Raw genomic sequence first — 13066 nt, 5'->3', positions numbered from 1 at the left:
TTAATAATTTGACGTATATTTGACAGTTGACAGTTATATTGTACCTACTTGTTAGTTTTAGTTCTAATAAATTTTGTTGGTTAGTTACGTAAATAAATTAAGTAGAAATGAAAAAATGACTTGTTATTTGAGGAAGGTGGAAAAACCATATGTATAACATGGGAGTAAAGTGCCTTTTCCTCCCTTGAATGATTACTGCCCTCCGCTACGCGTCGGGCAGTAAACTTCATTCTCGGGAGGAAAGGTAGCACTTTCCTCCCTTGTTATACAAATAGCTATTCCTGGCATTATCATCATCTCGAAAACAATGCAAAAAATTGCAAGTCAATAGGTGCCGTGTTTAAAAATCCACGGTGCTTTTGGTTCTAAATTCCCTGTTCTATAAGTTCATTAACTACAGACTCTTCAGTTTTCTCGTTTTTTATTATCTACATTAGCAGCTTCCTGAAATTTTTTTACTAACTCCAAAACATATGTATATTTATAATATAAAATTCAACGGGTCTCAGGGTTTTTTTATAGATTTTCAAAAGGACAGAAATAATTTGATTGCATGTGAATTTCACCCTATATTTTAGATTGTATCTATAAATAATTGATGTGCCATAACTCGTTAATAGTAACTTAAAACTTGTTTATATTATTTTGATGTCTCGTTGAATCACACTGTACTTTTTAACATGTGTGAGGCGAATCAATGGAAACATTTTATTGTTGAATTTTTTATTCAGTATCGTATCCCAGTCTAAAAATATCCCTGAAAAAAGAATTTAACACCTTTTCTATTAACACAGCGATGAGTAATGAGGTGAACGATAAATTTAACTTCATGATGTCAAGAAACTTGAAATTTAAACAGTTATTAGATCTGGGAAAATTGATTTAACTATGTAAATCATATAATTAGTTTGTATTAACATAAACAAATCTCTAATACAGAACTAATACAGAGAGTTGGCAAAGAACAAAACACACTAACATATCTACTACAGTCAAGCAAAAAAATGGAAATGGATTGGCCACACTTTCAGGAAAAAGATCAAGGCAGCATTGCAAGACAAGAATTTGAATGCCAACCAGAGGGGGGAAAAAAGAGAGGAAGACTAGACAACAGCTGGAAAAGAACAACGACGAGAGAATACGAAAAAATTGGACTAAGATGGGGTGAAGTCAAAATATAGCAAAAAATAGAAGAGAATGAAAGGAACTAGTACACAGTTTATTTAGAGAATAAAAACAAAAGAAGATACGCTGTTCCGGCCAGACATCAATCTTACACTTTTGGCCAAGAAACGCATAAGCGCCCAATACTCCACAAGGGGGTATGGAATACGACAGAGAGAGAACATAAAGATAATAAGAAAAGATTTTAATAAAAATTCTTATTCCTACAATTATTTTTTGCAAATTTTTCGTGTACTTGATATTTTTAGAGTTCTAAAGATAAAATAGGGGAAGGAGAGGGAAGGATAATTATTATTGAATATCTGGTTTATTATTAACTCTACTGACATAAATGAGCATAAAAAAATGGAGAGAATTATATTACTTATACAACTTTGATCTACATATTTGATTTCTTTTATTAAATTAAGGTCACAGGTTCGTTCCTGTTCATGCTATAGGCGTAAGACCTTAAACGTTGATTGTAATAAAAAAATCAAAGAAATCAAAATTGTATAAAATACAATTTTTTTGTATGTACATTTATGTCGTAAAGTTAATAGTAAACGAGATTTGATAATTCAATAATTACAATTAGTTACCAGTTTTATGTAACAGAAACCTGTCGATGAATATTCACAAGAAGGTCCTGAAATGTTATGTGTGGTCTATCTTATTGTATGGTTGTGAGACATGGATGTTGAAAACCACAATGTTAAACAAATTAGAAGCATCCGAATTGTGGTGCTATCGACGAATCCTAAAGATATCGCGTGTTTCGCACATTTCCAATGACAATGTTCTCCAAATGATGAATTCAGAACGTCTGCTCATAAACATGATAAAGAGGAGAAAAACATAATACTTTGGTCATATTATTAGAGGACCTAAATACCATCTACTTCGCCTTATAACACAAGCAAAAATGTGGAGGGAAAGAGATGGATTGGTCAAAAGAAGCTTTCATGGTTGCGTAATATTAGACAATGGTGTGGTTCCACAGTAGAAGAATTATTTCGCGCAGCAGCCGGTAGAGAAGGGTTTTGGGAAATTATAAACATGATGGCGGCCAACGCCTGAATACGGACACGACACCTAAAGAAGAAGATTATTTTTCCCCTTAACTCGGAAAATATAGACCGCAAAAAAAATTGCAAATAACAAATTGTAGGAAATCGCAATCGTGACTTTAATAATATGCCATTTCGTCGAACAGTTTAAAATGGACGAGATATTAAACAAAAACCATTTCTATATATGCATGCTCTTACGCTGGCCCCTTTACTTACCGCATATGTAATAACACCGGTTTATAGCGTCCTGCGCCTTCTGGTTCCTATTTTCCAGCCGCGTCGATCTGTCCAATCTCCTGGTCGTAGAGCTCTCTCAGATATTGCTTTCTGGATTCCACTTATCCAGGTAGTTATCGGTCTGCCCCTTTTCCTTCTTTCCGGATGTTACCATCCCATTATCAGCTTTGAGAGTCAATGTTGCTCCATTCTTTGTACATGCCCATACCAACAAAGTTGTTTTGTTGGACTTCTTCTATGTTTGTTTTCCTATTCATAATATTTCGTATTCGTTCATTCGGTATATGTGAGACTCTAGAGATGCAGGCCGATCTTCGCCAGAAGTCCATTTTCAGTGCGACCAACTTTTGTTCTGTTCGCCTATTCAGTTGCCAGGTTTTACATCCATACAGTACCACGCTTTTAAAGATGCTATTATACAGCTGTGGTTTATTTTCTGTTGATATGGTTTCTGACCAAAGTAGTGAGTTCAAAGCTCCTATTACTTTCTGTCCTTTCATAATTCTTTCCTCTATTTCGAATTCTTTCCTTCGACTTTGTTGGATTCTCGTTCCGAGGTATACATAATCAGAGCTTGGCTCGACAACCATGTCATCCTCTAGTTGTAACTCACTTTTCTGTCCTCCTATACACATACATTTGGTTTTCTCTATATTAACATATAGGCCCCATTTTTTGTATTCTCGAAACAGTCGGTTTGTCATAAATATTAGATCATCTTTATCCTGGGCAATCACCACCTGATCGTCGGCAAAATGCAGTGTGTATAGTGTTGAGTCGTCGCTTAGCCATATCCCCGTTCCAGCACATAATTTACGCCACTTATTCAAGACCTTATTTATATAGATTTTAAACTGTGTTGGTGATAAGTTGCATCCCTGTCGTATTCCCTTATTCACCATGAAGCTATTGGATAAACTCTTGTTGATTTTTATGTTTGCTTGGATGTTGTTATAGAATTTTTGCACTGCTTTTATTAAAGTTATATTAATAGGGGATTTTTTCAGGACTTGCCATGATTTACAGAAAGTGGTACGGTATCATATATGCCTTAGTTAGATCGACGCATAGTAAATGTATTTCTCTGTTTCTGCCTACTTTTTTTTCTTTGAGTTGGTTAAGCGTGAAGATATGGTCGATTCAGGATATTCCTGATCGGGATCCTGCTTGTTGTTCGATCTCTAAAGGTGCACATTCATTTTCTATTAGAGTTTTTAAAGTTTTTCCACATAATCTACTAAAGGTGCTGGTTACAATAATACAGCGATAGTTCTTGCAGTTTTTTTCTTGAAGCTCTTCTTTGTAGTGGGTTTTCCATCTCTTTAAATCCATAAATAATTTGAAGGTTTGTATTATTTCTATCATTTCTTAGATTTAGAATTAAACTCCAAGCTTATGAGGATCTGCTTCCACCTAGATGACATTCCACTTCGTTACATCTCTTTTCCCAGGTATCGTTCTCATTTTTTGTTAACATTTTTTTATATTTGGTTAATTCTTGGCGGTATTGGGTTTTATCACACCTATGTGTTTTGTGATTTCAACCATTTATGATATTTCTGTTGTTTTATTTGTTTCTGTTGTTCAACTTTATTGCTCCAGATTATATTGTTATTTTTCTGAGTATTTGTTATCTCCTCCATGCTTAGTGCTTTACTGGCTGCTTCCTTTATCGCAAATGTTATTTTGTCGTATATTGTATTGGTGCAACATGTTGAGTTTGATCAAGTTTTTGATCCAGTCTGTTCTGGTATAGGAACCTGGTGCTGTCGTCACGTAGCCTAATTAGTTTAAATTTGGATTGTTTGATCATTTCTTTTTTCTCTTTCGACGTTTTATTTATTGCATGTTTGAAGGAAATTTGGATTCGAGATATTGGTAGGTAATGGCCAGATCCGCATTCTACACCTCTATTTTTTTCTACGATTTTTGTTTTATTATAATATAGTCTATAATCGATCGTAGTTGGCTTGTATCTTGATGCCAAGTGAACTTGTGTATGTCCTTGTGGGGATAGAAACCGTTTAAAAATTTTTAAGTTAAATTGTTGGCATAGACTAATGAGTCTTTCTCCATTATCACTGGTCACTTCTTCACCGTAGTTTCCGCATATGTACGACCTTAAATATTCATTTTAGAAAGAAAGTGGTATAAAATATAATTTGAAGATATGTCGTAAAGTTTATAATAATAATAATTCAACACTTATGCTTTCCCACCCCTTCCACTGTTTCCCCCTTAACTTGAAAAATATCGACCGCACGAAAAACTCTGCGAAAAAGATATTGTAGGAAATAGCATTTACAACAATGTTAGTCCCCTTAAAGATCAGAATAATAAAATTTGAGGTAGCTCTGCGCTGAGCGATAGTACAATAGAGTAAAATGAGCTGGACTTCTTTAAGGATTTGTCATCCATCAGCTATCCTGCATATACTTTTTAGAACCTTCGAAAACCTGTATAATACGCCAGTCAATGGGAGCAAGAATAGGATATTAATATTACCTCCGAATTCTATCCTACTGCATGGATTTTAATGAAATTTTGGGAATTGGCTCCGTGCGTCTCCCCTCTACGTACAGTCACGTGATACGCTGTCAGATTTTGTAAGGACGTTTTAACATTGAGTCTTATGGGATTATTTTGTTAAACTTGAATATTTTATTTTGTAGTGATAATAACCGAATACAATTGTTAGAATTCATTAGTTATTAATTTATACTGTAATTTATAGTGCAACAAAATATTTTCTTTTTCGTTAATAAATATTTATTGACATAAACTGCGATAGTGAGGTTATGCATACAAAATCAAACTGATAATCAATATTGGAAAGTGAAGAATTTATAGTGCGTTTTTATTTTCTGTTTATATTAATACATAATATCACTAGCGTGACACGAAATTTTTTTAAATGTCTCATTTAAACATACACAAAGCGTCCTTATAAAATTTCAAAAAACCGCCACCATGAGCAGGTCGGTCGATTTTGCTTTGACACTTTGTTAACGCTCGGAGCGAATAGCCTCTACTTATCTACTTATTCGAAGTCTACACTATGCCGATGTGTGCTTTTATCTTGGGGGTGGCTCCCACCCCTTCTTAGGAATGAAAAATTTTTTGGTTAAAATTACCATGGAATTCGCTAGAGAACCTAATTCTAAGCAAAAACTGTTCTATAATTTTTTTTTGAAAACTCAATATTTTTTGAGATATTCGTGGTTGAAAATTGGCCATTTGCATTGAAACATAATACCTTTTCGCACGGATTTATGCGAATACTTTAAAAACTATGCATCTAACTAAAAAAACTATATTAAACATTTTTGTAGGTTATAAAAAAAAAACAAAGAGACACTTGCCTTCATAAATTTTCTAGTTATAATACAAAAAGAGATATGGTAGGTGAAAATAGTTTGTTTTTTGGTACATTCTCAAATTAGTGTATTCAACTTGAAATAACAGAGAAACGGTCGATTTTAGGTGTACAATGCTACTAATATCTTTTGTAGTGCTTGAGAAGACCTTTAAAATGAGCTATTATAAAGGTCCATTACATTAAAACTAAGCGATATATGCTGCAAACAAAATTGATAACTAATGTAAATGCACCCCCCATCCACCAAAATGAAAATGCATCGTTTTCCTTCTACAATACCTTATATTATAGTGTTATTTGTATGTTCAAAAGTTGGACGGGTATAAAATGAATGGTTTTCGAAAAAGAATAGATCAAATTATAGAGCGCATTTTTAAATTTTCTTAAAAATCTTCCTTTTTCTTAAATTTAAATTTTCTTAAAAATCTTCATTTGTCTCCATGTAACTGGAAAATGATAAGAGATACAGTAATGAAAAATAAAAAAGAAATTTTTATCTGAAAAAGCCCTACATTTTTGTGTGGTATCTTCTTTTCGTATCTCTTATCTTTTTCGAGTTACATGGAGGAAAAGGAAGATTTTTAAGAAAATTTAAAAATGAGCTCTATAATTTGATCTTTTTTTTTTTCAAAAACCATTCATCTGAATCCAGTCCAACGTTTTGAACATAGAAATAACTCTATAGTAACAAGTATTGTAGAAGGAAAACGATGTATTTAAATTGTGATGGGTGAGGGGTTAAATATACTTCTCATTTGTTCTTAAAATAAATTAGTCATTAAATTTTTTGCAGAATATCTTGCGTAGTTTGAATGTAATAAAATTTAGTATTGCTCATTTTAAAGGTCTTTTCAAGCACTACAAAAGTTATTAGTATCATTAAACACCTTAAATCGACAGTTTCTGTGTTATTTCAAGTTGAATACACCGATTTGAGCATGCAACAAAAAAACAAACTCTTCTTACCTACCACATGCCTCTTTGTATTTTAACTAGAAGATTTATGAGGGATCGAATGTCTTTGTATTTTTATAACCTACAGAAATGTTTTATATAGTTTTTTTGTTAGATGCCTAGTTTTTAAGGTATTCGAAAATCCGTCCGAAAAGGTGTCATTTTTCAATGAAAATGGCCAATGTTTTGGCCAAAATGGCCAATGGCCAAACAATAATCATAGAAAAATGTTTGCCTAAAATTAGGTTCTCTAGCCTCTTCCGTGGCTCTTTTAACCAAAACATTTTTCACCCCCGAGAAGGGGTGGGAACCACCCCAAGATAAAAGCGCACATCGGCATAGGGTAGACTTTGTTTCTTGAGCTATTCCCTACTTACTGCGAAAATATTAAGTAAATCGATGTAGTAGGATGGAATTTGCAGCCAAATACCCTCATTGACTGCCCTCTAAGGTTTTTACGTGAAGTCGTTGATTTTTCGCAGATTGGATTAAGCTACCTAAATATTGCACAAGAACTTAGTAATAAAAAATTGCAAAAAAAAGATCGCAAATATTGAAGATCCGAAAAACCGGATACCAAGACAATATCAAATGCTCCATGGCCACTTCTGATTAACAGGAAAAACAAAGCAAGACACAACAACTCGTGTTTTTGAAAAAAATATATATCGCATAATCTGTCTACTAAAGATGATGTGGAGTTTCAATAAAATCATTAGACGCATTTGTCGAAATGCAGCAAAATTCTTGTGAAATAATACTTGAACTTTACACCTCTGTACAATTCCCAATTGCATTCCATTAAGCAATAACGTACTGATTGATTACTTATTATATCTTTATTGGTTTCATTAAGTTCAGCAGCGGGAAAAATTCCGCTTATAAAACTAATGAACCCAGAAAAGTTTAGAAAAATATTTAATGAATTATCTAAAGTAACAGCATAGATAATTAACTACCCGTGTCCTCAATAAAAAATTCCACATTAATAATGCTAATTTGTCTTGTTATTCAAGCGATAACAATTTTGTTTACCGGCGTCTCTTCCCCAAAATCGTGGAATTTTCCTCCAATCGATATTTATAAGTCGTGCTTGCGATAGGTTAGGTACATAAACAAACATTTTCCCCACAATTTAACTTAAAAACTTACTGTTAAAGTCATTCACTGATGGCACACGCGGATACCGTCTCCACAAACCCATTTTTTTTTTCAAAAAATCACCGCCAAAACACTTGCAACTTGAACTATTTCTTTAAACGTGACACTGTTTACCGGCGCTCACCTAAATGATATTACGATATTACATTGGCCCGATTGGAAGGCAGTGTTGCCATGTTTCTCGTGCAAAGAAAAAGAAGGGACGTCATTGTTCGTACGTCAGAAGGGTGCACATTAATAAGATCAATCGAATAATAAAGTAGGTTACACATAAAACTCATCTCACATCGTACAGTAGAGGATCTGCTGGTACAGGGGAGGCGGGGATGGAAATAGGGGAAGTTCAAAAGTTCTCATGTTTTCATGAAGGTCCAAAATAAAAGAAAATATTGTTAAAACATATTGGCTGTCTAAAATATATTAGCTTAGACTTAAAACGTAGATAGTCAAAATCAACCCAATAAACCCGCTAGTTAGGAAAATTAATTAATTAAGGGGAACGCAAGTTATTATTTATATGTCTTTTATGTATGTAGTTTGAGTTTATCTTTTTTATGGCGATTGGTTGGTGTTTTATTGGAAGTTTCTCCTCCCCAAGGAAAATTCCCCCAAGGTAAATGTCTAGATCCACCACTGGAACTAGTTAGTATGTGATGTATCTACTTTATAAAGGAATGGAACACTTAGGTACCTATATTAAATTATTATTAATATATTTTTAATGTCCGACTGGTATATTATTTGACAAATAATGACATGATTTCGAAGTCAGTTAAGTATGATATAATGCCCTAGGGCATTAAATTTAAGTAACTAGTTAAATACTGTTAAGTTGACAAATAACAACCTAAGTGAAACTACGGTTACCACAATTACGTTACAACTATTGCTGGTAAATGTACTTATTTAAAAACTAATTAATTCAAAATTCATTCAAATTTTTTGCATATAAAGAATAATTTCGTCGGACATTAAACGTTGAAGGCACCACGGGTATTATAGATAATAACGCTTTAGGTCAACGTATATCCCTCGGGCCAAAGGACCTCGGTATATACACCATTGACCTCAAGCGTTATTATCCCACTGGCGAAGCGTCCATGTAACCACTGTTACCATTGGTAACAGTTAAAAATTTTGCAAATAAATATGTATTTTATGACGATGAATAATTCCATTTATTATTTTATTTTATTTTTACCAATAGAAATATATTATTATATTATGTGTTGATAGTACCTAATTCAGTAAATAGCCAGACACACGAAAATATTGGCGAGTTTATGTGACTCAGTTGCACTTTATTATATTCTGTTACCAGTCTCATTTGTGGTGACAATGAATGGTTATCTCGCTGTCGCTCGGGCGGCTCGGGACCGGCTAGTGTGAAAATTTTGAAGGAGCGATGGGCGTAAGCACGCTGTGTATATCAGTAGTAGTGATGTTGAAAAAGTAACTATTCGTTACAAAGTACCCGTTACTTACGAATACCGAAAGTAACGATTACTATACACAGAGGTAAATCGTTACTTTGATTACTCTGATTACTTCTTTACTTCGTACCAATCGCATCAGAGCTAGTAACGACTATTGTATCTACTTTGATTACTTTGATTACTCTGATTACTTCGTTACTTCATACCAATCGTATTAGAGTGAGTAATGACTATTGTATCTACTTTGATTACTCTGATTACTTCATTATTTCGTACCAATCGTATCAGAGAGTAACGACTATTATATCTACTTTGATTACTTTGATTACTCTGATTACTTCGTACCAATCGTAACAAAGCGAGTAACGACTATTCTATCTACTTTGATTACTCTGATTACTTCGTACTTCGTGAAGGTCGTTATTATATCGGAATACCTATACAAAATACCTACCTACTGAGAAATACGATTCTCGATATGATTACCGGTACTCAAATGCAAAAGTAACAATAGTAATCATAGTAATCAAATCATTTTAATCCCTTAAACAGATTGGTGAAGGTCGTTGTTATATCGGATTACCTATAGGTACCGGTAATCATATCGAGAATCGTATTTCTCAGTAGGTAGGTATTTTGTATAAAGTAATCATTTACAGTATTCGTTACTTTGATTACTATTATTACTTTTGTTACTTTTGTATTTGAGTACCGGTAATAATATCGAGAATCTTATTTCTCAGTAGGTAGGTATTTTGTATGCACTACAATACAACATACAAAATAACATACCCAGTGCATACTCCCAATTCTCACATACGCATGCCAAACATGGACCTTGACCAAGGCAAACATGGATAAAATAATAAAGACACAAAGAGCCATGGAGGGAGCAATGTTAGGAGTAAAATTGACAGACAAAAAGCAAAACAACTGGGTCAGAAATAGAACAAAAGTCAAAGACGCAGGTCAACATATAACCAGGCTAAAATGGAGCTTCGCAGGTCATAACGCTAGACAAACGGACAATAGGTGGAATAGCACGATACAACAATAGAGACCATGGACAGGAAAGAGAGCAAGAGGACGACCCCAGATGAGATGGGGAGACGACATTAAAAAGATAGGAGGAACGCACTGGAAACAGAAAGCACTAAACAGAAGCGAATGGAGGAAACTGGGGGAAGCCTATGTTCAGAATTGGACGAATTAAAGGGCAAAAGAAGAAGAAGAAGGTATTTTGTATAAAGTAATCATTTACAGTATTCGATACTTTGATTACTATGATTACTTTTGTTACTTTTGTATTTGAGTACCGGTAATCATACCGAGAATCGTATTTCTCGGTAGGTACGTATTTTGTATAGGTATTCCGATATAACAACGACCTTCACCGATCTCTTTAAGAGATAAAAATGATTTGATTACTATGCTTACTTTTGTTACTTTTGTATTTTGAGTACCGGTAATCATATCGAGAATCGTATTTCTCAGTAGGTATGTTTGTACCTACTCAAATACAAAAGTAACAAAAGTAATCATAGTAATCAAAGTAACGAATACTGTAAATGATTACTTTATACAAAAGTAACGATTTGGAACGAATACTCGAAAGTAACTATAATCAACATCACTAATCAGTAGGGCTGTTACCAAATTTAAATTTGCTAACAGTACCTATAATAAAAAGTGTGCGTGCAGTTCACCATGGATGAGTGTCGCTGCGTAATCGATCAACTACTTGAAAAGTAATTCTGATTGAAAAATAAAATGAGATTATTGAAAATGAAAGACCTATTTTAAACAATTTAAAAAAGGAATTTAAAAAATTAGCTCGATATTTTAAATTTATTTGGTACAGTGAAAATCCTTGGTTATGTGGTTGCAAGAAAAATAGACTGTATTGTTGGCCATGTCTTCTGGTTTTTACAGAAAAATGGGTGGACCAGGTTCACGATTTAAATAGTTTTAGAGTTTTAAAAAAGAGACATGAAATTTCTCCGTTACCTACATGTAAGATGTATACCCAATTTGATTCAGTTTGGCAAAACAAAAATCAAAAGTTCTCTTCACCAAGCATTTAAAGCAAATATTGCTGAACATGAGTTTGTTAAAAAAATAGATAGGTACTCGTATATCCTTAGCTTACTTATAATAGATATGTACCGTATGAACATTTTGAGGGCCACGGCTCTGACATTCGAGGCAATTACAGGGAATTGTTAACATTAATTGCCAAAAAAGATCAAAAATTTTGCCAACATCTAGAAACATCAACTGTTTTTTCGAGAGTTTCAAGTGATATACAAAATGATATTATTGAAGCTATATGTATATACATTTAGCCATATCTTCATTTTTTTAAATAAGATTTTTTGCATCTGGTTTTGGTAACACTTTAGAAAAAGTCACGCGTCGCCACTATCCTTATAATACCCTTGGTACCTTAATAACTATTTGCAGGTTTTTCAATTTCATGAAATTTTAAGAAAAGTCCCAAATGTAGGTAGGTAAATGCCAAAATAATAGTAGCCTGTAGCCTTATATTCTTCTTGTTCGTTAGCCATTTCCCATCCACTCTTGAATGAAAGTATCTTATAAATTGCATTTATCTTTCTTTATATTGATCTCAATTCTAGGATTCTTCGTGTCCTCCTGTTATTATCATATCTGACTATGTACCGGCCGAGTGCCATTTTATTTTTTAATATCTTCCACGATTTCCCTGATTTTCGTTCTACGTCTTATCTCGGTGCTTCTGAAATTGCCTCTCTGCCTCTTATTGATATCCCAAATATGATTCGTTCCATTGCCCGTTGCGTTGTTTCCTAAGAGAACACATAACATCTCACTAATCTAATTTTCAGACCCAAAGTAATATTGTTTTCACATAACAGTTTCTTCATCTTAAAGAATGCAGCTCTGTCCTTCTCTATAAGTTTCTTTCGCAGACTTTCTGGTAAGGGCTACGGTCTCCAAGCCGCAGAAACAAACTATTAAAATGCAGGGGTTATAATATATACCTTCTCTTTGAATTTATATAAATGGAGGTATTTTTCAAGATATATTCTAGTTTACTGAAAGTGGTCCAGTTGTGTTCTTTTAATGTCAGCATCTTGATTTGCCTAGGTATACATAATATTCAAAATTTTGTATGATATGGTTTTGTATTGTTATATTTGTCTGCTCCTGGCTCATTATTTTTGTTTTACTGTGGTTCTATGACACCTGTCTATTAACAAACTATGTCATATGTAAAGCTCAAATAGTCAATGTAGGTAAAATAATCTAGCATCCTTGATCTAATAGCTTAAGGGAATAGGCGCAAAATCTGGGACCAATGCATTTTAAATGTATTCATTTTTTTCGAATCCTGAGAAAACTAATAAGTATTTCTGAAAAATTTAAACGCAGAATGAAAGACTACATTATTACCGAGGGCCGAGAGTCCCTGAAAACTTCTATAATGTTTATTTCAATAAGTTACAGGGGTGAAAAAAAAAAAGAGAAAATTTAGTGTGATTTTTAATTTCAAATATCTCATTCAAAAGAAACTTTTTGTTTATTCTGAGGGACTTTCGGCTTTTCGTAATAATGCAATCTTTCATTCTGCGTTTAAATTTTTTAAAAATATTTATTAGTTTTTTCAGGATTCGAAAAAT

At 33.4% G+C, this 13066-nt stretch overlaps 1 protein-coding gene across 3 annotated transcripts in view; it reads right to left on the bottom strand.

Annotated features, from left to right (window-relative positions):
- Positions 1–13066, bottom strand: part of LOC114324193 (uncharacterized) — a 208811-nt gene that overhangs the window by 128933 nt on the left and 66812 nt on the right. Inside the window, exon 1 of one of the 3 annotated variants that reach the window (XM_028271958.2) lies at positions 7960–8163. The exons of the other annotated variants lie outside the window; for them this stretch is intronic. Coding sequence (XP_028127759.1) covers positions 7960–8011 — 52 coding nt within the window. The 5' untranslated portion in view covers positions 8012–8163. Of the gene's footprint in view, positions 1–7959; positions 8164–13066 lie in introns of those variants that run through there. 3 annotated transcript variants of the gene reach the window in all.

This window comes from Diabrotica virgifera, chromosome 5 (genome assembly GCF_917563875.1).
Source record: "Diabrotica virgifera virgifera chromosome 5, PGI_DIABVI_V3a".
Taxonomy (NCBI): Eukaryota; Metazoa; Arthropoda; class Insecta; order Coleoptera; family Chrysomelidae; genus Diabrotica; species Diabrotica virgifera.
Note: the sequence above shows the minus strand (reverse complement) of the source record. Positions and strands in the feature narration are given on the sequence as shown.